The sequence below is a fragment of the Mirounga leonina genome, unplaced genomic scaffold (assembly GCF_011800145.1).
Source record: "Mirounga leonina isolate KUSES-001 unplaced genomic scaffold, KU_Mleo_1.0 Mir_114, whole genome shotgun sequence".
Lineage (NCBI taxonomy): Eukaryota > Metazoa > Chordata > Mammalia > Carnivora > Phocidae > Mirounga > Mirounga leonina.
The window spans coordinates 21871348-21898122 of NW_023270265.1; the positions used below are offsets into that span (position 1 = coordinate 21871348).

Below are 26775 nucleotides of genomic sequence, written 5' to 3' on the forward strand. Positions count from 1 at the left end.
TTTACTGTAAAGGGATTGCAGACAAGAAAGGATGGAATTATAGGCTGAAGTAAAAAACTAGTAACAAAAGTCCAGTCTCTTCTTTCAGGTGCCCATTCTAATTATTGGTCTTTTTTTAAAGATTTATTTAATTTAGAGAGAGAAAGAGAGCGCACCAGCGCGGGTGAGCAGGAGAAGGGGCAGAGGGGAGAATCTCAAGCCGACTGGCCTTGGAGTGGGAAGCCTGCCTCAGGGCTCATCCCATGACCCTCAGATCATGGGGGAGCTGAAATCAAGTTAGTCGCCTAACCGACTGAGCCACCCAAGTGTCCCTGGTCTATTCTTGAATCTTTTGTCTTTTCTACCAGCCACTCCACTCGCTTTATCACCACATTCAATTCTCCCTTATCCTGAAACACCTTTCTTGAACTCTGCCATAATCTGAATTCTTTTTTTTTTTTTTTTAAAGATTTTATTTATTTATTCATGAGAGACAGAGGCAGAGGGAGAAGCAGGCTCCCCGCGGAGCAGGGAGCCCAATGCGGGACTCGATCCCAGGACTCCGGGATCGTGACCTGAGCCGAAGGCAGACGCTTAACCGACTGAGCCACCCAGGCGTCCCGAACTCTGCCATAATCTTACTTTCCTATTTTTCTCCCCCATTTCACACACAACAGAGCTCTCTCCTGGGTCATTTTGGGGAGTTTTCACCCAAAATGTGCACTGTGCACTAAGGATGGTGAGTGAGATTGGCAGTATTTGTCACTGACATCCTCACCTGAATACTCATACATTATTTCCTGCCTAAAGGATCATTGGTTGGCAGGATTTAATCGTATCAGCCAGTGTGTTAAGGTGCCTTGCAAGTAAGAGCGCTACTGAAGTATTGTGTAGTTCCGAACCATCATCCAATACGTGAAGAAATTGGGCCCTCCACAGTGGGCAGACTCACTCGTCCAGTGTTACAGAGCTAGTTAAAAGCTAACTTCTGCGGCAGAACCCCGTCTTCCCAAGACAGACATCTAGGTAATAGCTCACCGTCGCCCGGGTGGGTTCTAATGAAAACTAAATTGCGCCAAATCTCGCGCCTCCGCGCTTCGGGGGCGGGGCGGGGAGCACGAAGTATCGCGAGATGACGGCTTTTCCCGCGAAGTAGAAGCGCGCGTTTTTCCTTGGCTGGGGATTTAGTGAGGAGGCCGGGCAGGCAGCGGCTGTGAGACTTCGGCGCGCGGCGTTGCAGTCGCTGAGAGCCGAGGACAGGGTTCCGGAGTGTGTGTCCAGCCATGCCCGCGCAGCGGTCCGCGAGCAGCGGCGGTGAGTGAGGAGACCCTTCCTCCGGGCGCCGGCGGCGGTGTCCGGGCCGGGGGGAGGGGGACAGCATGGAGGCTGCAGCCGAGATTGGTGGGTAGAGGTGACTCGGGGCAGAGACTGAGGAAAGGAGGGCAAGAAGCTGTGGGGGGCACCCGGAATTGCACGTAAGTGCACGATATGGGAGATTTACACGGGGGGCTGCATTTTCGCGAGCATCCCGACTGGTCAGCTGGGGTCCTGGCCACTTGTTGACATTGTGGAGACCCAGGATATCTTCAGAGGGCTGACGCTGGCGTCCCCGTGGGTCTTCAGCTTTTGCCTCAAATGCATCCGGTAAGACTGTTGAATGTGGGAGTTGAGTGGTAATTTTTAAAAACTGCAGTTTAAAAACTTTCTCCCCTCTTAGGGTCCCTGACTCCAGAAATGGTTGAACAACCGGAGCCTGCCGTGATTACCCAAGCCATGCTGGAGGAGGAAGAACAGCTTGAGGCTGCTGGACTTGAGAGGGAGCGGAAGATGATCGAAAAGGTAATTTAGGAATCAAGTTCCTTGTCGCTGAAGCCAGTAGTAGGCTTCCTCGGAGCTTTGGTTTGTTCTTCGGTCTGCTTTTTTCATAATCTTTAAAATGGGCTTTGTTATTTATCTATTTGCATGGTTGCTCGCGCTATCTTTGAGGCACCTTTGCTCGTGCTTTGGATGATGCTTCTGTGAGATGTAGTCTTGGTCTGAGAGTATTTCAAGTTGCTTCTTCAGCTAGATTAATTCTTCCAAAATCGGTAGAGAATTTCTTAGATATTTTAGCGCCATTGACCACCCAAGTGATAAACTTGTTTTCTGTTTTCCTTTTGATTTCTTCGACTAGTGCTAAGTAAGATTGTTTAGATAAAAATGGGGTGTACTTTTTCAGTGATAAGTGGTTTTCTTTTACAGAGTATATATTTTGTAGATTACTGAAAGCAGTTTTTAACCACTTGAAAATTCAGTTTTTGTTTTTGTTTTTAAGATTTTATTTGACCGAGAGAGACACAGCTAGAAGAGGGAACACAAGCAGGGGGAGTGGGAGAGGGAGAAGCAGGCTTCCCGCGGAGCAGGGAGCCCGATGCGGGGCTCGATCCCAGGACCCTGGGATCATGACCTGAGCCGAAGGCAGACGCTTAACGACTGAGCCACCCAGGCCTCTGAAAATTCAGTAATTAAGTGTATTTCACTCCCATTAATAAAGCCCCATGTTGCTGCTTCATTATTGCGTGTGCAAGAAAAGGAGTGATAGCCACTAGCACTTATGTGCTGCCTACTAAGTGATTTTCTTGTAATAATTTATTTAGCACTCCCAATATTCTGATGCTGTAGGTACTTTTGGTGTCTCTCCATTTACATATGAGGAAACTGGGGCAGTTGGGTCACACACCAATGAACCTGAATTTGAACTCTGGCTGTCTTCAGCGTTCTTGTCCTTAACCCTATACCTAAGGAAAAAACATTAATATTTAATGAACTCCATGCAATTACAAAACTACTTAAATTGGGAAATAATGCACCTCAAAGACAATTAGTGAATCAGTTGGTTCCCTGCTATTTTATATCAACAGAAATGATTCTTTTGCTAGCACTGTTAACACCACATGAACACTGTTGTGAATGTTGTACATGTATTTACTAATTGGATCCTCAACAAGACTATAAAGTAGATACTGCTTTTCATTATAACTTTTAAACTTACTAGTTTAATTACTAGTCTAAACTATTATTTTTATTAAAGCATTCTGTGAAGTAGGTTGTTTTCACTTCATTTTACAGATGAGAAAACTGAGACATGTAGAGAATGTGCGGGGAGGAGGGAATTCCACAGCTTTAAGTGATACAGCCAAGATTGTAAAGTAGGCCATGTGATTCCAGAATTCACACTTTCTAACCACCATACTGTACTTTCACTCCAGTAATACTAGTTTTGTTATTTGTCATCCGTAGTTGACCATAATCAGTTACGGTAATGTTAAGAAATTTTAATAGAATTGGGAAGTCGACCATGAACCACCTTTTTATCTTTCCTCATTGTATAAATTTTCGTAGTACTTTATTTCACAGTATTATCATTACTTGCTTGCTATCATTTTGTTTATTGAGAGGACGTCACTTACTGTTTCTTTTTTGTTGGCTGTGCACCTAGCAAATAGGCAATCAGTAAATTGTTTATTGAATTTCAAACTATGGAAAAAGAATATTTTATAATATATTACATAGCATATATAAGATTACATAAATAAAATAAATGTACTTACTAGCCATATAACCAGATGATATTTATAAAAGGTGAATCCTGGGGCAAGTGTCCAGAATTGAATCAACTTCAGAGGTTGTAAGAATGATATCAGCCTTCATTTTGAGTAGTATATCTTCAGTTTTGTGACTCTTGAAGATTGTTGGGTAAGAAAGTACTATTTGAAGAAAGATTGTAGGTACAATAAGAATACATTTCCAGAATGCATTAATTCAAGGGATGAAACATTTTCACATTTTTCTTTTAAAAGATTTTATTTTTAGGGGCGCCTGGGTGGCTCAGTCATTAAGCGTCTACCTTCGGCTCAGGTCATGGTCCCAGGGTCCTGGGATCGAGCCCCGCATCGGGCTCCCTGCTCGGCGGGAAGCCTGCTTCTCCCTCTCCCACTCCCCCTGCTTGTGTTCCCTCTTCTAGCTGTGTCTCTCTCTGTCAAATAAATAAATAAAATCTTAAAAAAAAAAAAAAAAAGAAAAGAAGCTTTAAAAGATTTTATTTTTAAGTAATCTTCACCCCCAACGTGGGGCTCGAACTTACAACCCTGAGATCAAGAGTCACATGTTCCACTGACTAAGCCTGTCAGGTGCCCACATTTCCAACATTCCAGATCTCACAATTTATAGTACCATAAGTATTTGCTGATTAAACTAGGAATCAAAATGACATACTTTAAGTTAAATATTTAAGCTTTTGAACAAATGTTTTGCAATCAGTCCAAAATTTTTTTGGAATTGTTATTGTTGAGGGATAGGTATGGTAAAGCTAGCTTTTCTTTAGCAGTTATTCATCACAGAACTTAAAATAGCAATTTTTTTTAAGATTTTATTTATTTTGTCAGAGAGAGGAGCAAGCACAAGCAGGGGGAATGGCAGGCAGGGGAGAAGCAGGCTCCCCGCTGAGCAAGGAGCCTGATGTGAGGCTCGATCCCAGGACCCTGGGATCATGACCCAAGCCAAAGGCAGCCACTTAACCTACTGAGCCACCCGGGCGCCCCAAAAAAGCAATTTTTAATTGCTTTTAATTTAATTTAATTAAGCATTTTCAATCCTTCCATGAATAAATTGCATAGCTCTCTTCATTTCTTACACTAAAACCAGGGTGTGATTTGCCAAAAAGCTAGTAGTATTATGGTCTATTATTATATTGCTTTTTCATGTATAGGTATTGAAACAATTTGATTAATTTTCACACTTTTCACTTATAAGTTGTTCCTTACTTGACCATGGGGGAAATTCTAAGAATTAGTCTCTCCCTACTTGTCTTTGGAGGCCAAAAAATTCATTGTACAAAAATAAAGATTCCTTTTCTTTTGGGAGAATACAGTATTTATGGGCATATATTTAGAAGTACTTAAGAGCTTGCTTAAGGGGCGCCTGGGTGGCTCAGTTGGTTAAGCGACTGCCTTCGGCTCGGGTCATGATCCTGGAGTCCCGGGATCGGGTCATGATCCTGGAGTCCCGGGATGGGGCTCCCTGCTCAGCAGGGGGTCTGCTTCTCCCTTTGCCCTCTTCCCTCTCGTGCTCTCTGTCTCTCATTCTCTCTCTCTCAAATAAATAAATAAAATCTTAAAAAAAAAAAAAAGAACTTGCTTAAGATTCTTAATGAGAAGCATTTACTTTGCTTTAGGAGATTGCAAGCTTTGTAAAGTAGAGAATGGCTTTGACATTGATTTGCTACAGTTATTTTCGTTGGCTTTTCACCTGCGTTTCCTTTTGAAAGAAGTCATTGTTAGTCTAGAAGACTTAAGAGTAGCATTAATGTGTACATAGTGGGGGAGGGGAAAGGTAAGAGTTGCGATAAGTGTTAGGTAAAAGGAAAATAGTTCATATTTTGTGGAGTGAAGTGTAACTCCACGCCCCACTCCCAAATCTGGTGTTGGTATTGGGAGAGATAATGAAGCAGACAGTGGGGAATTGATGCCACTGGTGTCCATTGGCATACTCTTTAATTCTAGTTATCAAAAGATTCTTCCTGCCAGGCATTCAGTGCTTTCCACAGACAGAGCTGCAATTTACCTTAATACAACAAATAAAATTGTTAAGAAACAGTAATGGTAGATAAGGCTTATTACAGAATTATTTTGAAATACGGAAGGTTGGTGTTAAAGGTTAGTAAGTGATTTAGTTTCCTAATTATATTACTTACAAATTAGTGTAACATATTATCTTTAATCTTTAATTACTTAAAAAATGTGTGCTAAATTATTCTGAACAGGATTTAAGGTAGCAGATATATCTAAATTAAGCCCAGAATATTTTAACTGAAATTTAAAACAAATTTTAAAGTTAAGGATTTTTTCAGGGGCACCTGGCTGGCTCAGTAGGTGGAGCATGCGACACTTGATCTCAGGTTTGTGAGTTCGAGCCCCATGCTGGGTGTAGAGATTACTTAAAAATAAAATCTTTACGAAAAAAATTTTTTTTCAAATTCTAAGTAATTTCATCTTTCAATTTATAATAATCTATTTCATTCATTGATTATGGTAATCACAGTAACATTGGTAATGGTAAAAGAAACGCTGTCTTAAAAGAATTGAAAATAGTTTTGTAAGAGGTCAACAGTTTATCTGCATGGATAGGATTGTTTTATGGGTTTTTAAAAAATATTTAGTTGTTCTGAAATGTGTATTTCCATTGGATTTATTCTTAGGTATTGTCATTGCTTTTGTAATAGAAAAATGTATTTTGAATGAAAAGCTGGAGAGATGATAGAATATCTAGGAAATACAAGCCAATAGACATACAGTGGTGTCTGAATTACGGGGTCAAGCCTTAAACATTAAACATTTAAATATTAAAGTTAATTAGGTTATGCTAACTCAGCCTCTGTGTGCGAACCCTCATGCATACACTTTGTCTCAGGAGTAGAATTGCTTGCTGGTTGGTAAGGTTTGCGTGTATTTGGCTTTGATAGGTGAATTCAACTCTTGATTCACTTCAGCGCACTCAGTGTGTTGTGGGTTTTTTTGTTTTAAAATTCAGATTATACTGAGTTGACATATTATGAACTGGATTGTGCCTGTTTAGGTAAATAAAGTTTTATTGGAACATAGCCTTGCCCATTTGTTTCAATATAGTCTATTACTGCTCTTGTACAAAAAGGCAGAATTGAGTGTTTATAAGCCATATGCTCAATATTTAAATGTTTACCCTTTGGTCCTTTACAGAAAAAATTTGTGGACCACTGAACTATACTATTTATTTGTTGCTTTTGTTTTTCATCTTGTGCCTTCTGGTATTTTTCAAAATATTTTACTTTGTCATTGTGAACTGGAAGAGGATTCCTCCTCAGCCACTAGCCTATTGTAGACTTAGAAATCACTTAATGAATAAATGGTGTGTAAAAGTTATATAGAAAGCAGGCTTGTAATTTGAAGGTGTACAAAAGTGAAAGATAGAGCTAAGAATAGGAATAAAACAAGCCTAAAAAGAAGGGCAAAACTTCAGGGGACACAATGCTGAGAGGAAGAAGCTTATAATAAATCATAAGTAGATTAAGCATGTTGAAATATTTTGACAATGCAGTTTTTGTTTTATTTTGTTTTTTGTTTTCTAAAGTAATCTCTAGGCTCAACTGGGGCTTGAACTCATAACCCTGAGATCAAGAGTTGCATGCTTTACCAACTGAGCCAGCCGGGCATCTGGACAATATAGTTTTATAATTCTAAGAATAGTTGTTCTCGTTCCTAGCCAATTAAATTATTTTTTAATTCTAATGCTCTTTCAAATAAAACTGGTGTGTAAAAATTTTCTGAAATCATTTGATTGTTTAAAACTTTAAATCTACTTGAATTAAATGATTACTTTCTAATGTTAATTTTATATGTTTCAAAAATGGACCCTCAGTTCAGTGGATGCCAGTAAATGTGTCCGGTGTCTGAAATTTTGATATTTTGGTATCCAAGCTGCATCATACCAAATGGCATGTTGAACCCAGGAATCCTATTTTTTCAGCTATTTGTTCTAGTTTTTGGTTTGGAAAATAAACCAATGTTAGTAAAGTTAATACTAGAAAAATCTTTTTTTCCCCATTAATTACAGGAAGTAAATTAAACTCAAAGAGCATTTAGCCATTTTTTTTTTTTTTACGTCTTAATGCAAAACATCACACACAAAGGTCAGAAAACTTAATAATCATGGAAATTTTCTTTTTGGGTAGGCTCGCATGTCGTGGGATAGAGAGTCTGTGGACCTTCGGTACCGTAGACTTCAACATTTGCTTGAGAAAAGCAATATCTACTCCAAATTTTTATTGACTAAAATGGAACAGCAACAACTAGAGGTATGTGTATGTAATTGATTATAACTAGTAGCTTAAATTGCTTAACGGTCACTTTATTGAGATAAAAATCACATGCAGTAAGCTGCACACATTTTAAGTTTACTGTTTGATGAGTTTTGACCAGTGTATAGACCTGTGTAATGACCAGCACAATCAAGATCAAGAGCATTTCCATTACCCCCAAGAAGTTTTCTTGTCTCAGTGATCCCCATGCCTGGCCCCCAGATCACTGATTTCTGTTTTCTGTCACAATAGATTGGTATTGCTTTTTCTAGAATATTATATAAATGGAACCATGCGGTAAGCACTTTATTGTGTCTTGCCTCTTTAGCTCAGCATATTGAGATTCACTTGTGTTTATTCAGTGGGCCATTCTCTTTATTCCTGAGAAGCATTCCACTGTATGAATATACCTCTGTTTATTTTTCTGATTTTTATCCTGGTCTAGTGATAGTTTTTTGGATGCTGGAAATTGTGAACTTTATGTTGCTTAGTCTTTTTTTTTAAATTGCTTTATTAAGATATAATTGATATATACAGAACACATGTATGTAGTGTACAATTTTATGTTTTGATGTGTATACACCCATGAAGCCACCACAATCAAGATAATGAACATAACCATCAACTCAAAAAATTGTACCCCCCCCTTTTTTTTAAGTTGAGGTATAATTGACATATAATATTAGTTTCAGGTTATGATTCAATATTTGTATATATTGTGAAATGATCACAGTAAGTCTAGTTAACATCTATTACCATACATAGTTAAAAAATTTTTTCTTATAATAAGAAATTTTAAGCTTTACTCTCTTAGCAACTTTTAAATATGCAAGGGAGTATTACTAACTATAGTCACCATGCTGTATAGTACATACCCCTGACTTATTTTATAGCTGGATATTTGTACCTTTGGACCTGTTACTCATTCCCACCACCACCAATCATCAGTCTTTTCTCTGTATTTATGAGCTTGGGGTGTTTTGTTGTGTTGTGTTATATATGGTATTTGTCTAAGTCTGACTCATTTCACTTAGCATAATGCCCACAGGTCCATTCATATTGTTTCAAAAGGCAAGGTTCCGTTCTTTTTTATGACTGAATTCCTGCCCCTTTTTAAATTTTCTCCCATCCTTCACTGCCTGTCTTCCTCACCAAATAGTCACTGATCTGCTTTCTGTTATTATAGATTCATTTGCATTTTCTTTTGGTGATATATTCTTTTAGCTTTTATATTTCTGGAAAAATCTTCATTTGCTTTTGTTTTTGAAAGATATTTTTATTGAGTAAAGAGTTTATTTTTTGGGGCACCTGGGTGGCTCAGTCGTTAAGCGTCTGCCTTCGGCTCAGGTCATGATCCCAGGGTCCTGGGATCAAGCCCTGCATCGGGCTCCCTGCTCTGCGGGAAGCCTGCTTCTCCCTCTCCCACTCCCCCTGCTTACATTCCTGCTCTCGCTGTGTCTGTCTCTGTCAAATAAATAAATAAAATCTTAAAAAAAAAAAAAGAATTTATTTTTCTTCAGTGCTTCCTTTCTCCTGCCCAGGTGTTCCCACCCCTATGATGTTTCACTGTTTTCTAGTTTACATTGAATGTGACAAAACCAAAATCATTTTTTTTTTTTTTAAGATTTTATTTATTTGAGAGAGATCATGAGGGGGGAAAAGAGGAGCAGAGGGAGAGAGAGAATTGGGCTCCCTGCTAAGCAGGGACTGATGTGGGACTCTATCCCAGGATCCAAGACCTGAGCCAAAGGCAGATGCTTAACCAACTGAGCCACCCAGGTGCTCCGACAAACCCAAAGTCTTAATGATGGTCCACAAGACTATAAGCAGTCTAGCCTACTCCTTTAACCCTATTACCTTTCCAGACTTCATTCCAGGTGTGTTTTCTGCCTTTGGGCCTTTGCACTGGCTGTTTTGTGCCTGGAGCCATCTTCTCGTAGATATCTGCATAGCTTACTTCATCACCTTCAAGCCCTGGCTTAAACATTTTCCCGATGAAGCCTGCCCTAACAACTTTAAATGAAATTGCTGTCTGACACCTTTACCACCTGCACACTCCAGACCCCCTTTTCCTTGTTCTGTTCTTCCCATTGTACTTACTATAAGATACTATATAATTTATTTATTGCCCATTAGAACATACAAAAATTTAAAAATTTGTGCAAATATCAAGGCTACAGTAATGCCCTGTGTCCCCATCATTCACATTTCACAGTTATCAGTCAAGATTTTGCTTTTGCTAAATATTTTTTCCTTTGTTGATAAACCTTTGTATGGTAAAATGAGACACAAATATAGGAAAGCAAAGCAATCACACTTAATGAGTTATTATAAGGCATATATCTTTTTAAAGATTTTATTATTTATTTGACAGAGAGAGCAAGTGTGCACAAGTAGGGAGGAAGGGCAGAGGGAGAGGGAGAAGCAGGCTCCCCACTGAACAGGGAGCCCGATGTGGGACTCGATCCCAGGACCTTGGGATCATGACCTGAGCCAAAGGCAGACACTTAACTGACTTGAGCTGCCGAGGCACCCAACGCATATATCTTTTAACCACCTTTTGGGAATGGTTTGAATCCCTTTTTGTCTGTCTTTTAAAGTTTTGTTAGGGTGCATATGGAACAGCTTTTAGTCTGGTAGTAACTCAGCCCCTCTTCTGAGCACTCTTGTCACTTTGCCTGATGGGTATGAACTGTTTCTGATCCCCTGTAAGCACAGGGATTATTCCACTTGCCATTTGCTAGTGACCTTGGTTTTCTTATACTCATGTCACTCATCAGTACTCAGCCTGAAGTCTTGACGGTGTATCTTGAGAGCTTTTTTTGTGTACCTGGCCCTGGGTACGCTAGCTGCTCTGTGTTGTACTCTTGTCTCTTCAATTCAGGGAGGCTGTTGAGCTGTTAATAAGATTGTCCCTTCATTATTTGCACTTGGAAATTGCCTTCAGGCAGTAAACTGCACAATCAAGATTCATCTCATTTGTTTCCCTTTGTCAGTGTTCACTCTCTTTTGCTGCATATTATCTGAAAACCACTGTTTAATATATTTATCTGATGTAAGGCAGGAGGGTAAGTCTGTTCCCTGTTGCTCCATAAAGGCTTGAAGTGCAAGTTCTCCCTTGTTTTTAAATCTTTATATAGTTCTTCATTGTGCACATGTTATTTGAGATGTGTATTTTATACTTTGCATTTTGTACTTGTGATGCTAAGAAAAAATTATCTTACAGGAACAGAAGAAGAAAGAGAAATTGGAGAGAAAAAAGGAATCTTTAAAGGTTACTAAGGTAGTATATAGTAAGCTAGAAAATCCTGTATGTTACCTTAAATATTGAAGAAATTCTTCTGTAGTCTTAATTTTATAGATCATCTACTTAATTTTAACCTTTATTTGAAAACCTATCTTTGTTATAAGCTGCATAGAAACATGTAAAATCTGTTTCTCAGTATTTTTAGGTATGGAAGGAAAGCTAAAGTATAACCCTTTTGGTTTCTTAATTCTGTTTTTCATAATGGCAAAATTTCACTCTTATAAGTGGTCAGCTTTTTTGGTGCTCATAATGATTATTCCTTCCCCTTAATGCCTCCAACCTCATCATGTCAACGTGGATCCATAATAATTTAAATTTGTATCTTGTGCATAGCTGCAGCAGTGGAGCCAAAATTGGAGCAGATTAAGTATATCTGCTAATAACATTTCAGATAATAGATCATTCATTTAGGGACAGCCTGAGTTTTATATGTGATGTTTGGAATAAATTTGTTTTAACATGAAGCTGTTTAATGCCATATTGTTGGGAATTGTATAAACAAGAGTTGTACTAGTGAAAAGAGAGGGCAACATTTAGAGTACTTACTGTGTGTCATGTATTCTAAGCTTTACATTTATTTATTTTTTTTAAGTAAGCTCTATACCCAGCATGGGGCTCGAACTCAAGACCCTGAGGTCAAGAGTCACATGCTCCACTGACTGACTGAGCTAGCCAGGTGCCTCTACATTTTTTTTTTTAATTTCAGAACATCTCTTAGGTAATGTGCTTATCCCCATTTTACATATAAAGAAGCTGAGGCAAAGAGATAAAGTATGATCCATCCTCATTATTCCTAGATTCCATATTTGCCTGTTAGCCTACTTGTAAAATTTGTGACTCCAGAATCAATACTTGGGTTTTCATGGTCACTCACAGACATGTGGCTATGCAGAATGGCAAAAAATTTGAGTCTCTAACTTACACATTCCCAACCAAGGTTAAACAAAGTGGTGTTCTGCCTTACTTAAGCTGTTACTCTGTAAACAAATGTCCTTTTCATGGTTGATTTAATGTCATGATTTTTGCATTTTTGTGGGTTTTGTTGATTTTGCTGTTAAAATGGTAGCCCTCGGCCATATTGTGCTAAAGTGCCATCTAGTGTTTCTAGTGCAAGAAGGCTGTGAGGTGCCTTATGAAGGAAATATGTGTGTTTGAGCTAAGCTTCCTTAAGGCATGGTTTATAGTGCTGTTGGCTCTGAGTTCAGTGTTAACATATGTATTAAATAAGATGTCCTTAAACAGCAACACATATAAAACAGGGTTGTCTTGATCAGTTGATAAATTGTGACCAGAGGCTTGCTGGAACTTAAGCTTGTATTTCTCCTAGAAGCAGTGATTCAATGTTCACTGATCTAGTATTCATAGTTATCGTATAGAACAGAATGAGAATTGAGTGTAACTTGCTGAAAGTCATATATTCAATAAATAGTATTGCTGGAGTTAGTTTCCGACCTCACACTTCTTTATTAACCTGACTTTATTAGGTAATATCAAAATGCCAGTAAGGGTGCCCTTAAGTCCACTTGATTCTTAGTGTGGTTAGTGGTGATGTTAAAGTACAAGTAGATAATTTTACAATAAAAACAATTACTGAAAACTGATAATATTTGACTCTGTTATTAATTCCAGGGACTTATTTTAGGTTTTTGAAGAATATATACTTATAAGATAATTTTACTTGTTTAATCATTTACCCCCTACTCTTCAACCTGTAGGTTTAATGTATTGTTCAGTTTTGCCCAGCTAACTTTTTATACCAGGGTTTTGGTTTTTCTCCCCCTCTGTATTCTAAAGGTGTGAACCATTAAGTTCTGTTTGTTCCATCTCACCAGTCCCTTTTGGTAATTTATATTTTTAATCCTCTAACTTTTTAACTTTAAAATTTACCTTCTTGGGGTACGTGGCTGATACAGTCAGTTGGTAGAGCACGTGACTCTGATCTCAGGTTGGGAGTTTGAGCCCCATGTATGGTGTGGGGTTTATATTAAAAAAATAATAAAATTTACCTTTGTTATTTTGATTTCTTACACATATTGTCTCCCTATTTTTGATCTTATCCAACTCTCATTTTGAAACTTTTTTTTTAACATCTCTTCCTTTCCTGTATTTCCCCTCACTAATATTTTTACATCCATATTCTCTTTTATTTCTGCTTTCACTTGTATTTAATTTAAAAATGTACTGAAAATGAGTAGTTCTTCAATATCCTGCCCATTGAATATCTTCAGTATAAACCTGCAGTTACAGAAAATGTACATGGTAATTTCAAAATAAAAATGCCCTCTGTGTTTAATTTGGAACTATATCAAATGGAAAAAAATTGAGGAAAGTAGAGTCATCAAGAAAAAGGAATATGGTTATAAACAAGTTCTAGTGGGGAAAGGTAGAAAGAGGTTAAATGTTGGTAAGAATAATAGTAAAGAGTTGTAGATGTGGCTCAAATGCAAGGAACATTTAACATTTACTTAATGTCTTTTAATATGTAACACCATAAAGTCCTTAGAAGAATAATATCCTAAATTCTTGTTTTGTAGGGTAAAAATTCCATTGATGCAAGTGAGGAGAATGCAGGTAAACTTCCTTGTTCTACTTTTGAACAGTATGTTTATATTTTCGCTTTTATTGCTATTAAAAATAAAATTTTTTTTTTTAATAGTTATGAGAAAGAAGAGAGGAAGAGAAGATGAATCCTACAATATTTCAGAGGTCATGTCAAAAGAGGTAAAAATAAAGTGGGGAGGGCACATAAGATTCACTGTTGAGTAAAACCTGTTGTGGATTTTGAACCAGCTTTAGCTGTATGGATTGCTGTTACTTATTTGGCTTTTCAGATTGTTAAGGGACTATTTCAGGGGAGAAAATGGCACCGTCTTTCTGCTCGTTAAGGGAACATGAGCTTGGCCTAATTAGAAATAATTATAATAAAAAGGAAATTACTATTATCAGAAATTTCTCATAACTTCAAAACCTTATCTTCAGAACTTTGTTCTTATTCCTTATTGAGGACCTTTAGGGAACTGAAATCATATAGTCATTTTATTTATTTATTTATTTTTTAAAGATTTTATTTATTATTTAAGAAATAGTGCGAGAGCACAAGCTGGAGGGAGAGGCAGACTCCCCGCTGAGCAGGGAGCTGGATGCGGGGTTCGATCCCAGGACTCTGGGATCATGACCTGAGCCAGAGGCAGATGCTTAACTAACTGAACCACCCACGTGCCCCCCCATATAGTCATTTTTAAAACCAGATCCTTTTTTACCTATTCTCACTTGTTACCTCATAAAATAGAAATTAAAAAGCATGTTTAGTTAGACAAACCTTAAATATCCCTTAGGCATATTTTAATGTTACATTCTTACATTATTATCTACTATATTTTTCTTTAACCTGAAATTCAAACTCTTGAGATCTTCTTTAAGTATAAAATACAAAATTTCACATACTTGTCTTTAGTAGGGGTGCACTCTGATATTTTCCTTCTTTTTTTTCTTTCATTTAAAAATAATGGTCAGGGCACCTGGGTGGCTCAGTCGTTAAGCGTCTGCCTTTGGCTCAGGTCATGATCCCAGGGTCCTGGGATCGAGCCCCGCATGGGATTCCCTGCTTGGCGGAGAGCCTGCTTCTCCCTCTTCCTCTGCTTGCTGCTTCCCCTACTGTGCTCACTCACTGTCTGTCAAATAAATAAATACAGTCTTTAAAAAAAATGAAATAATGGTCAAGACCCATTTAATTGATCATGGAACATAGCCTACAATTTGAGAAACACTATTATTTAAGTATTATTTAGATTTATTGAAATTCAGCCAGTCGTGCAGTTTGTTTTTTTGTTTTTGTTTTTGTTTAAGATTTTATTTATTTGACAGAGAGAGAACACAAAGCAGGGGGAGTGGGAGAGGGAGAAGCAGGCTTCCCATAGAGCAGGAAGCCTGACGCAGGGCTACATCCCAGACGTCCAGAGGCAGGAGAGTTCCTGACAAGTTCAAAAAACTTAAAAATACATACCAGTTTATATATAAATGAAAAGGTGGTAAAGCATGAGGCTATAGAGGTAAGCAGGGTCAGGAGTTTAGTTACAAGGTTTAATTTTTAACAGTACTTCATAGTATTATGTTTGTTTTGATTCATTCACAAATTGTTTTCCAAAAGGTTCGGCTTAGTCATTGTATTTATTTATTTTTACTTATTTTAAAAGACAACTCTGCTGTCAGTTTCCTATATCCCTTCAGCCTTAGGGTATGAATATCTATACTTACATAATACTTTACATACACATATGACAACACATGTAAGCGTGTATATGTTTTTCTCAGCCTCTTAACTGATATGTCCTATCATTCTGTGTATCTTAAATTTAAGATACACTCGAAGTTTCTTGAATGTATCTACCATTTCATCCCCTTTGTCCTCTGTACATGCTATTCTCTGAAACATACCCTAACTTTATCTTTAATGATTATGCCCTGATGATAACTTTTTCAGATAATTTGATATAATACTCTCCTAACTCATCAAGTAGCATTTGGTATTGCTTGTCTTCATACCCTTAGTATCTAGTAGGTACTTCAGAATCAGAACACTTCTATTCTTTATTTTTAATTTGTCTTTGCCTCTTGCTCAAGATTGCAAAATCAGATATCTATTCACAGAAGCCTAAAGTGGGCTAGAGTTGGGACTATAATACATTTGGAAATGAATCCTTAAATACGAGGAGTAGCCACAACTTAGACTCTAGAGGAGGGTTTAGAAAACCTTTTCTATAAAGGGTCAGATAGTTTTGGGCTTTGAGTAATTTAGTGGGCAACTACTCAACACAACTTGGTTGGCCATTGTAGCCTGAGAGCAGTCATAAACAAACTAAGCAAATAGGGCTCAACTTTGTTCTAGTTAAACTTTATTTACAGAAATAGGTTGCCAGTTGGAGTTGGTCCACAGGCTATATTTGCCAATCCCTGTTCTAGAGAATTATTGTCATGTGTGAATTTGGACTTAAGTCTCTTCAGATAAGCTTTGGTTTAAAAAACAAACCAAAAAAAAAAAACCCTGGAAAATTTAGGAGGAAATACCCCAATTTTTAAGTGTTGCTAACTAATGCAGAGTTTTATAAGACACTGTAACCTTAATTTTGCCTAAGGTCCACCAGTTTGAGCCCTGTATTTTAATTACCTTGAGAGCCTTATGCCCATTTTCCTGGCATGAAGTTAGAACAGAGTAAATGCTTGTTGAATAAATAAATGAATGAATGACATACATTGTTACTTTATTTCTGTTTTCTCAATGTTCTAGGAAATTTTGTCCGTGGCTAAAAAAAATAAAAAGGAGATTGAGGTAAGAGATTTATGAGAGATTAAATGTAGGATCCATATCTGTTTACCTGATCATTAGTTCCTTTAATCCCCAGTGTACATTTTTTTCTCACCAGTTACTCTATTTCTTAACCTTAAAAAAAAAAAATTCATTTCTTATCCTATCATATTTCTTCCTTATATATCAACTTAAGGTGTTCTATTGCATGTTCCTTAATGTGTAAATATTAGTTTATGGGTCCTTGGGAGTTTAGCAGTAATGCAAGTGCCTGTAACCATGTGCATTCCACGTGTATATATTGCACAGCTTGTGGAAGCTCTGAGAGATGCCTTAATCTTGTTTCTGACATTAAATATTGTCTTTGGAACTGTTTGGGAAGGCTTCTCACCCCACCCCCATTTTATGTGGAGAGATTCCTTGTTACCTGAGTATTCACTATCCATGTCCTTTCAAGTACAAGATTTCTTAGAGAAGCAGAAACAGTTGTAACATGAAAATGTTCACCAAGGGATATAGAAATTAACTTACCTATCAAAGATTAATAGGCTTTTGGGAAAATTGATGACATGATTATAAAATGGGATATATTCTGTTTGCCCATCATAATTTTGGCCAAAATTTACATCTTATATAAATGCATTGATTTTTATTTGTTCAGTATAAGGATTAGTTTATGATATAATTATAACTCAACAAGGTTAAATGTAAATAATCTTTTAAGCATTTTTTTTACAATATATAGTTGCATATTTATTTAAATTTTTTTTAAAGATTTTTTTTTATTTGAGAGAGCACCCATGAGCAGGGAGGGAGGGACAGACTGGGAAGCAGGCTCCCCACTGAGCAGGCGGTGGGGGGCAGGGCGCGGGGGTTCCTTCCCAGGACTCTGGGATCATGACCTGAGCTGAAGGCAGCTGCTTAACCTACTGAGCTACCCAGGTGCCCCTTTAGTTGAATTTTTAAAGATAAAACTTCAGTCTAATTTCCCATGATTTACTATGGAATTTTGACCATTTTATAATATGCAATAAGTAAATGTGTACTATGCTTGTGTTAATTCTGATGAATTTTGATAAATGTATACATTTGTGTAACTACCACCCAAATCAAGATCTAGAATCTTTTCATATGGTAGAAGGATCCCTTAATATCCCTTGCCAGTCGTTTCCCCCACCACCAAACCTAGAGGCAGCGGCTTTTTGACTTCTGTCACAGACAGTTTTGCCCAATTTTTAACCTTTATCACAGGCTAGTTCATACAAATAAAATCTAAATATGTAGTCTTTTATCTTTTATTTCCTGTTAACTTTTTACTCAACATAGTTAATATTTATTTATATTGTTGAGTTTATTACTAGTTTTTTTTTAATTGCTGAGTAGAATTCCATTGAATGAATATTATAATTTCTTTATCCATTCTCTGGATGGGCATTTGAATGGTTTCCAGTTTGTGACTTATGAATAAGACCGCCATGATAATTTTTGTACAAGTCTGTGTGGACATGTTTTCATGTTCTTAGATATATACCTAGGAATGGAATTGCTGGGTTATACTGTAAATGTATGTTTAACTTTATAAGAAAATTCTTCTCCTGAAGTGAACACATTATTTTAATCTCACCAGCAATGTATAAAAATTTCTGTTGATATTACCAGCATTTCATGTTAGTCTTCTTAATTTTAGCCATTTTACTGAAAGTGAAATGATCTTGTGTGGTTTTATTTTGCATTTTCTTAATTACTAATGATGTAAAGTATATTTCCATGTTCTTAATGAATGGCTGTATGTTTTCTTTTATAAAGTTTCTGTTCACATCTTTTGCCCATTTACTGGGTTACTTGCCCTTTTATTGTTGATATATGAGTTCTTTATATAAGGTACAGGTTCTTTGTCAGATTTATGTACTGTATTTTCTTCTAGTTTGTGGCTTGCCTACTCATTTTCTTAATGGTATCTTTTAGTAAGCAGAACTTGTAAGTTTTATAGTAGCTCAGTTTATGGCTTTTTTCCCCCCTTTGGTGGTTAGTGCGTTTTTGTCTTGTTTAAGAAATTTTTGCTTATCACAAGGTTATCAAGATACTCTGTTTTCTTCTAACAGCTTTACAGTTCTGGTTTTACTTTATGATGTTTGTGATGTTCATCACAAATTTTATGTATGGAATGGTGAAACTCAGGGTTTGTAATTTTCCAGTTGAATATCTAGTTGTGGCATTATTTATGACTTCTCATTTATAAGACTTCCATCTGAATTGACTCAATCCTCATTTTCACATTCTTAAAAAACAGAGTTGTGGACGTCACTAACCAGTAAAATCTGTCATTGGTCATAAGTTGGTAATGAGTATCATCAGATAAGTTAATACTCTTAAGTGTGATGTTTGGAGTTCTTAAACTTTATTTACTTTGCCCCTTTTCCTTCAACAAAAGTAATATTTAGATGGAAATAAATGTTTCTTTTTCCTTGAAAGGAAATTTTTTTTTTCATTTCTATTTTTTATAGACATTACCCATTATCTTTGATTTGGGTGAAAGAAATTATTATTAAGAAAATAGTTCAATAAATTCTTGAGTAGCTCATTTTAAAAGTTTGGATGGGAGGTACAATTGTAAAGGTCATTTCAGTAGTGTATGCCTGTAATCTGTAAGAGTTATTTTCAGAATTTTTTTTCAATGGCTTTGCATTTGTGGGGGAATGGGGGTAACTATCTCTAAGGTTTTATTCAACAAATGATTTTATTTCTCTATACTTAATGATTATAGGACTGGGTACATTTTGATTACATTTTCTGATAAATAGAGGGTAGCAGCATTATGTATCAAAGTTCTAATTAAGCTTTTTTCTTTACAGAATGAAAGCTCCTCTTCTAATCTCTGTGTAGAAGACCTTCAGAAAAACAAAGATTCAAATAGTATAATTAAAGATAGATTGTCTCAAACGGTTAGGCAGAATACTAAATTCTTTTTTGACCCAGTTCGGAAATGTAATGGACAGCCAGTACCCTTTCAACAACCAAAACACTTCACAGGAGGAGTGATGCGATGGTACCAAGTGGAAGGAATGGAATGGCTCAGGGTAATGAATTCTCAATTTTAATACAAGATACTGGTTCATATCTATATAATAACCTATTAATGTGCTGTAACACAACTGAGTTGTTCCTTCCAAGTTCATTATTAAATGTGAACCTTTGTGTATAAATACTTATTTTCATATTTATTTATCTAGACTAATTTTTGGTATTCTAGACTGCCAACACTTTTATGGCTTTGATAACGAACTTCCCATAAATGTTACAACCATGAATATGTCAGTCTTATCATAATTATCATCTTTGGGTAAAAAGAAGAAATAAACTATTGCTAATCCAATAGGTGTTTATATCAATTTAAATACAGTACGTATTATTTTGTCCAGATGCTTTGGGAAAATGGAATTAATGGCATTTTAGCAGATGAAATGGGATTGGGAAAGACAGTTCAATGCATTGCTACAATTGCATTGATGATTCAGAGAGGAGTACCTGGACCTTTTCTCGTCTGTGGCCCTTTGTCTACACTTCCTAACTGGATGGCTGAATTCCAGAGATTTACACCAGATGTAAGATATGTTTCCTTTTGTTGGATATGTTATCATTTCTAATATTTTATTGCTTTGTTGCCTGAATTGTAGAATTGTTACTGTAATTGTATGGATTTCTGTACTACAGAAACACTACATCTTGAGGGTTGTGTTTTTTGTTTTGTTTTAAGTTTATTTAAGTAATCTCTAACACCCAGTATGGGGCTTGAACTCATGGCCCCAAGATTAAGAGTTGTGTGCTCCTCTGACTGAGCCAGCGAGGCACCCCTACTTGAGTTATTTTTCAAATGTTAGCAAAGTCCATGTTAAGTGTATATGGAAGAATAAGTATTAGTAATCTCAGGTATTTGCCAAAAATATCCCTGGATGATTTTCAGTGCATTGGATAATTTCATTCACCTAAGACTGACCTAGGCAGAAATTATTTCTCTTACTATGGTGTTTTTCTTCCATATATGTGTCATCTTAGCCATATCCTTGCCTTATACTTGATTTGTTTTTATGGCTTATTCTCTTATAGTAATAATTTATTAGAGGTGATTAACATTTTGCTATTGAAAAATAGAGCTAGGATTAAATTATCTTTTTTTTCTCCTAAATGATTAATTTTATATTTTCCAAATTGTTGATATTTGCATTTTGTTCTAAAGTTTGTTATAAATCAATATAAAATCTTTTAGATTCCTACTATGTTATATCATGGGACCCAGCAGGAACGTCGAAAATTGGTAAAGAATATTCACAAGCGAAAAGGGACACTGCAGATTCATCCTGTGGTAATTACTTCATTTGAAATAGCCATGAGAGATCGAAATGCATTACAGGTATGATTGGTCTCCATTGAACTCTTTGTAATCCATAAACCACATTTTTCGTATTTCATAGCACATTCTCACATCTGGTAGCATTTGTTTAATTTTTTTTCTGATGAAAGCAGTAGATTGTGTTCTGCAGATTCTTTTAGAAACCAAAGGTTTAAATTAACAGATTGAGAAGGTTGTAGTTTCTAACAAGAAAATTAAAGCAATAGCATCTTGACCTATAGCCATAATATCATTTTAGTGTGTTAAATTCAGCTAGACATAAATCTAATCTGTGAATAGGTTACAGATAGGTCTGACATGTGGTTTAAGTATATAGAACTTACCCATTTAATTTTAATTAAATAAGAATAGAATATATGAACACAAGTTATTTTTAGACTGTCTTACGGATATATGGCGTCTGTTTTTTGTGTATGTCGTAGCTACTTATTTATTAGTGCCCAAGTTATAATACAGTTGGAAAGTTAACCTTTGCTCATTGCCTCTCTCTGTTCATTTTTTGGTATTTGCAGTTCTCTATCACTGCTCCACCTATTTCACATATAGTTCTTTACAGCTTTGTTTTCCTTTCTCTGTCTGGTGTATCAAATTTTACTTGTGTGCTGGTGGAAATTTGGAATATGAATTGCAGTTCTATTACTTCTTCACAGTAAAAGTAATATACACTCCTAGAAAAAAAGCATACAGACTTCAAAGCAGTTGTAATTCTGAGAATGCCGCTGCTATATTAAGTATTTTTGTTAACATATGGATATAATTTATACATTGTGTCTTGAAACTTCAGTTTTCTACTAAATAATATAACATGAAGACCTTTCTGATTATTTTGACCTCCCTACCCTGCCCATATTGGAACAGATAAGCTTTATTGTCAATTCCATTTGCTAGTGGCTAGAATTTTTGTAATTTTCCCTTTCTCTGAACTTAGGATATTATTTTAAGGATCTTCCCTTTGGGGGTGCAGGGCCCCTATTGCTGAGTGACAGCAGAAGTATCCGTTAACTTACCAGATCATTTTTCAGAACCCTCATTTCTGTTGCATTGAGTTTTCTCTTTGCTTTTACTTACTCATTTATATTTGTTTGGCTTTTTTATGGTAGATGTCTTACAGTGAGAGGTTACTTAGATTATCTGGTATTACCAGCAAAAGAAGTCCCAAGTTGTTTTTCTTTAAAAAAAAAGTCATAATATGTTAAAAAAGTTTTTTTATTCTGTTATGAATGTATTAAAGTGAAATGCAAAAAATGCCCCATTTCATACTCTTCCCCCCAATTTGCCAATCCTGTTCTCCAAGGATACCTACACTTGCCAGGTTGGTATTTATATTTCCTAGAAATATCCCATATTTCTGTATTTTTAAACAATAAAATAGATGAACTTCAAGCTTGCCTGATTAAGATTTTTTGTTGTTTTTGCTTTTTTTTCCACAAGGGTATTTTTCTCCTTTGAGATTATAATGCTCCAAGTAAGATTGCAGTTTTGTTGTTTTTGCTTTTTTTTTTTAACGAAGTTTTGGAAAATGAGAAAATAATTTTTATGACAACTTGCTGAAAGTAAATGAGTGGCTTTCTGTGAAGATAGAAATTACTAAAACTGGCTCCAGAAGAAAGGCAAAGTCTAAACAAATCAGTAATTACGTAAGAAACTGAGAACACCATCAGATTAAAAAGAGTGTCCATTTCAGATGTAGGCCTCAAGAATGAAAATTCTAGTATTTAATGTTTCAGAGCGTGGGGAACTAATAAAAGCTTTAGTTCTTTTTTAGGAATCTAGTATAACACTAATCAAAACCTGACAAAGCATTACACAGGGAAACCACAGATTGCCTTTTTTTTTTTTTTTAAGATTTATTTTGAGAGAGAGAGAGAGAATGAGAGAGAGCACAAGTGGGAGGGGTAGAGGAAGAAGGAAGGAATCTCAAGCGAACTCCACGCTGAGTGCAGAGCCCAATGTGGGGCTCGATCTCACGACCTGAGCCAAAATCAAGTAGGACACTCAAACGATTGCACTGCCCAGGTGCCCCCAGACTGCTTTGACTAAAGAATGTGAATAGAAAATATTTAAATACATAATAGCAGGTGGACTTTATTAGTTCATAGCCAAGGGAAGTCTATTTTAGGAACACAAGTATACATCAGTTTCAGGAAATTTATCCTTTTAGTAGATCAGAGGAAAACATGACCATTTCAGTAGGTACAGAAATGCCATTTGATAAAATTGAACATCCATCCCTGATAAAGAAGTTTTATTTTTGAATTGTTTTTAAAAAAATTGTGAGATTATCATTTTAAAGTTTTTCCCTAAATTCCTTTTCTAGCACTGCTATTGGAAATACTTAATAGTAGATGAAGGACACAGGATTAAGAACATGAAATGCCGTCTAATCAGGGAGTTAAAACGATTCAATGCAGATAACAAACTTCTTTTGACTGGTACTCCCTTGCAAAACAATTTATCAGAACTTTGGTCATTGCTAAACTTTTTGTTGCCAGATGTATTTGATGACTTGAAAAGGTAGGTAAGCCAGTTATTTAACTATTTTCTATATTTTTCTAACCTCAAATCTGTGCTTAGTTAAAATTAATTCCTTTCTTCTAGGTAGTTGGATTAAAATGATAGCTTTTTGGCAAGTTCTTCGTGATATATATATGTTAATATAATTGATTTATATGATAGGTTAACTTGTAATCATTTTTTTCTCTTACAGCTTTGAATCTTGGTTTGATATCACTAGTCTTTCTGAAACTGCTGAAGATATTATTGCTAAAGAAAGAGAACAGAATGTATTGCATATGCTGCACCAGGTTGTGACTTTGTCTTAATTCTGCTCACTGTGGACTCCTAGAATAAAAAAGGAACCCCATAAATTGCCTGTTCAACCCTTTGTAGTAGATTTTGAAAACGTGACCTCTGGGGGTGGGGAAAGAGCAAGGGAATAAGTTAAATCTGAGGGAGTGGGGGTCTTCATTTTTTAAGACTTCACAGTATTTATAAAGGAAAAAGGGGAAAGAAGGGAAAAAGAGGTGTGTGGAGAGAGTATTGCCTGAAAGCATACGAATGCTTAATATTCACATACATTTATTCATGTTTAAATTTTAGATTCTAACACCTTTCTTACTGAGAAGACTAAAATCTGATGTTACTCTTGAAGTTCCTCCTAAACGAGAAGTAGTTGTTTATGCACCGCTTTCAAAGAAACAAGAGATCTTTTATACAGCCATTGTGAACCGTACAATTGCAAACATGTTTGGATGCAGTGAGGTAGAGTGTGGATTTGACATAAACTGTAAATGACAGTTGATGTTGGAAATTTCATGGTTAATTTCAATCTTAGAGGTTATCACCTCTTTTTTAGGACTTGTCGAGGGTGAATTTCTAACTAGAGTAGAAGGCAGTAAAAGTTGTCTCGTAGTAATTCTGTGATCCTACTAAAATTCAGGTGATGGCTCATGCATTAATTCCTTTATAGTTATCTGGAATGTTTGTTAAAATTTTTTATTCCTGTCCCAGATTAACCCAAATCATGCTATGTGGGAATGGACTTGGAAATACATTTGAACAAGCACACACTATATACCAGAGTTTCCCAGCTAGACCAATCCCACCCCCCCCCACACACAATCCCTTTCTAGGTTATTAATCTCCAAAAAATGTAGTAGAATACCTTATTTGAAAGAAATATCTTCTTTATTCACCCACCATATTACATTAAAATGTGGAATGATTAAAGTGGAATGTGATTATCTTAAAACAAAAGATTAGGAGACCCTTAAATTTTGTTTAAATGTCCAGATTTTTTACTGTATGCCATGTATCTATTTTTCAAAACATGGTTCTATACATTTCTGTTTTGTGCAACCATTAGACTGTTCCACAATTTTTATTTTTATTTTTTTTAAGATTTTATTTATTTATTTGACAGAGACACAGTGAGAGAGGGAACACAAGCAGGGGGAGTGGGAGAGGGAGAAGCAGGCTTCCCGCCGAGTGGGGAGCCCGACGTGGGGCTCGATCCCAGGACCCCGGGATCTTGACCTGAGCCGAAGGCAGACACTTAACAACTGAGCCACCCAGGCGCCCCTGTTCCACAATTTTTATTATAATTAAAGAGAGGATCTGGCTTTTTAGCTATTAGAAATTTATAATCGTTGCGGGCGCCTGGGTGGCTCAGATGGATAAGCGTCTGCCTTCGGCTCAGGTCATAATCCCAGGGTCCTGGGGTCGAATCCCACATCGGGCTCCCAGCTCAGCGGGGAGCCTGCTTCTCCCTCTGACCCTCTCCCCTCTCATGCTGTTTCTCTCTCGCTCGCTCTCTAAAAAATAAATAAAATCTTAAAAAAAAGAAAAAAGAAATTTATAATCGTTGCTTGTTTTGAGGAGTTTCATTGCAGTGTTATACCAATCCAAAGAAATAGTCTCTAATGCAGATATGTGGAGCCCCTTAATTTAACCCTAAGTTATTAAATTCTTTAAATAAGTTCAGAACAGTTCTATCCATCCTTAATTTTTTCCACTGAGATGTAGAGGCATTTACTCGAATTCTATAATATTGTCATAAGCATTAAAATAAATTTCATATGACCTCATACGCACTTGGCCAAAGTTTATGGATCCTTCGTTTTGTGCCTTTGGAAATCCCTAAACTTGATGATGAAAGACAAAATTATTTTTTTCTTTATATCTTAAAACATTTGCACATAAAAATATTACAGTCCACTTTATGTATTTAGAATTTAAGGGTATAGCTTCTTAAACATATATTTCTCTTTAATTGTTCACTTTTAGAAAGAAACCGTCGAGCTAAGTCCCACTGGACGACCAAGACGGCGAACTAGAAAGTCAATAAATTACAGCAAAATAGATGATTTCCCTAATGAATTGGAAAAATTGATCAGTCAAATGCAGCCAGAAGTAGACCGAGAAAGGTGTGAGTTTAAAATAAATTTAAGTATCTTTTAAACCGTGATACTTTTTGTATTTCTCACATTCATGGATTCTATGTTTTTTGGTAGAGCTGTTGTGGAAACAAATATCCCTATAGAATCTGAGGTTAATCTGAAGCTGCAGAATATAATGATGCTCCTTCGTAAGTGCTGTAATCATCCATATTTGATTGAGTACCCTATAGACCCGGTCACACAAGAGTTTAAGGTGAATACCATTTAATAATGTACTGTTTTGATATCTATAACTATCCCTCCCTCCCTCCCTCCCATTCCCTCCCTCCCCCCTCCTTTCTTCCGCCCCCCCCAATAAATAAATCTTGAAAAAAAAGAGTAAACTTCAACATCTGTGCAGTAAGTTTAAGCTTAAAGTTGTCTTATAAAGCCCTTGGGAGAGAAGTGGGGAGGATAGTTCAAGGTAGGACTTAAATTAATTTTTGTTTTTTTGTGAAGTCATTCGCTTTATTTATTTTTTGAGAGAGAGCGTGTGTGGACTCAGTGGGGGGGAGGGGCAGAAGGGGAGAGAATCTTAAGCAAGCTCCATGCTCAGTGTGGAGCCCTACGTGGGGCTTGATCTCATGACCTGAGCTAAAAGCAAGAGTGGGGCGCTTAGCCTGCTGAGCCACTCAGGTGCCCCCATTTTAAATACCAGAGTATGTCTTTCCTTGAGAAAAAACTGTCTTCTGATTTTAAAAGATCAAATGATAAGGTCAGGTTTTTTTTATTTAAAGTTTTATGGGGACTTACTGAAAATGAACTATTTACATAGATTTTATTTTGACAAAAACAGATTATTGGTAATTATTATGACTATTTTTTCTGTTCTTTGCCTGCTTTTAAGATTGATGAAGAATTGGTAACAAATTCTGGGAAATTCTTAATTTTGGATCGAATGCTGCCAGAACTAAAAGCCAGAGGTCACAAGGTGGTACTTTTGACTGGAATTTGGGTTATTTAATTACTTCC

The 26775-nt window shown here is 36.3% G+C and overlaps 1 protein-coding gene across 2 annotated transcripts in view; it reads left to right on the forward strand.

The window, feature by feature from the left end:
- Nucleotides 1–786: 786 nt before the first annotated feature.
- HELLS (helicase, lymphoid specific) overlaps nt 787–26775 on the forward strand; it is a 37402-nt gene continuing 11413 nt past the window's right edge. The window contains exons 1-16 of one of the 2 annotated variants that reach the window (XM_035025460.1): nt 787–1293; nt 1697–1818; nt 7724–7846; nt 11076–11132; nt 13691–13727; nt 13813–13877; nt 16441–16482; nt 19311–19535; nt 19878–20060; nt 20723–20866; nt 23184–23380; nt 23574–23670; nt 23966–24127; nt 25652–25791; nt 25879–26017; nt 26651–26734. In XM_035025460.1, coding sequence (XP_034881351.1) covers nt 1263–1293; nt 1697–1818; nt 7724–7846; nt 11076–11132; nt 13691–13727; nt 13813–13877; nt 16441–16482; nt 19311–19535; nt 19878–20060; nt 20723–20866; nt 23184–23380; nt 23574–23670; nt 23966–24127; nt 25652–25791; nt 25879–26017; nt 26651–26734 — 1848 coding nt within the window. In that variant the 5' untranslated portion in view covers nt 787–1262. The remainder of the gene's footprint in view (nt 1294–1696; nt 1819–7723; nt 7847–11075; nt 11133–13690; nt 13728–13812; nt 13878–16440; nt 16483–19310; nt 19536–19877; nt 20061–20722; nt 20867–23183; nt 23381–23573; nt 23671–23965; nt 24128–25651; nt 25792–25878; nt 26018–26650; nt 26735–26775) is intronic. The other variant, XM_035025451.1, reaches the window with a different exon arrangement.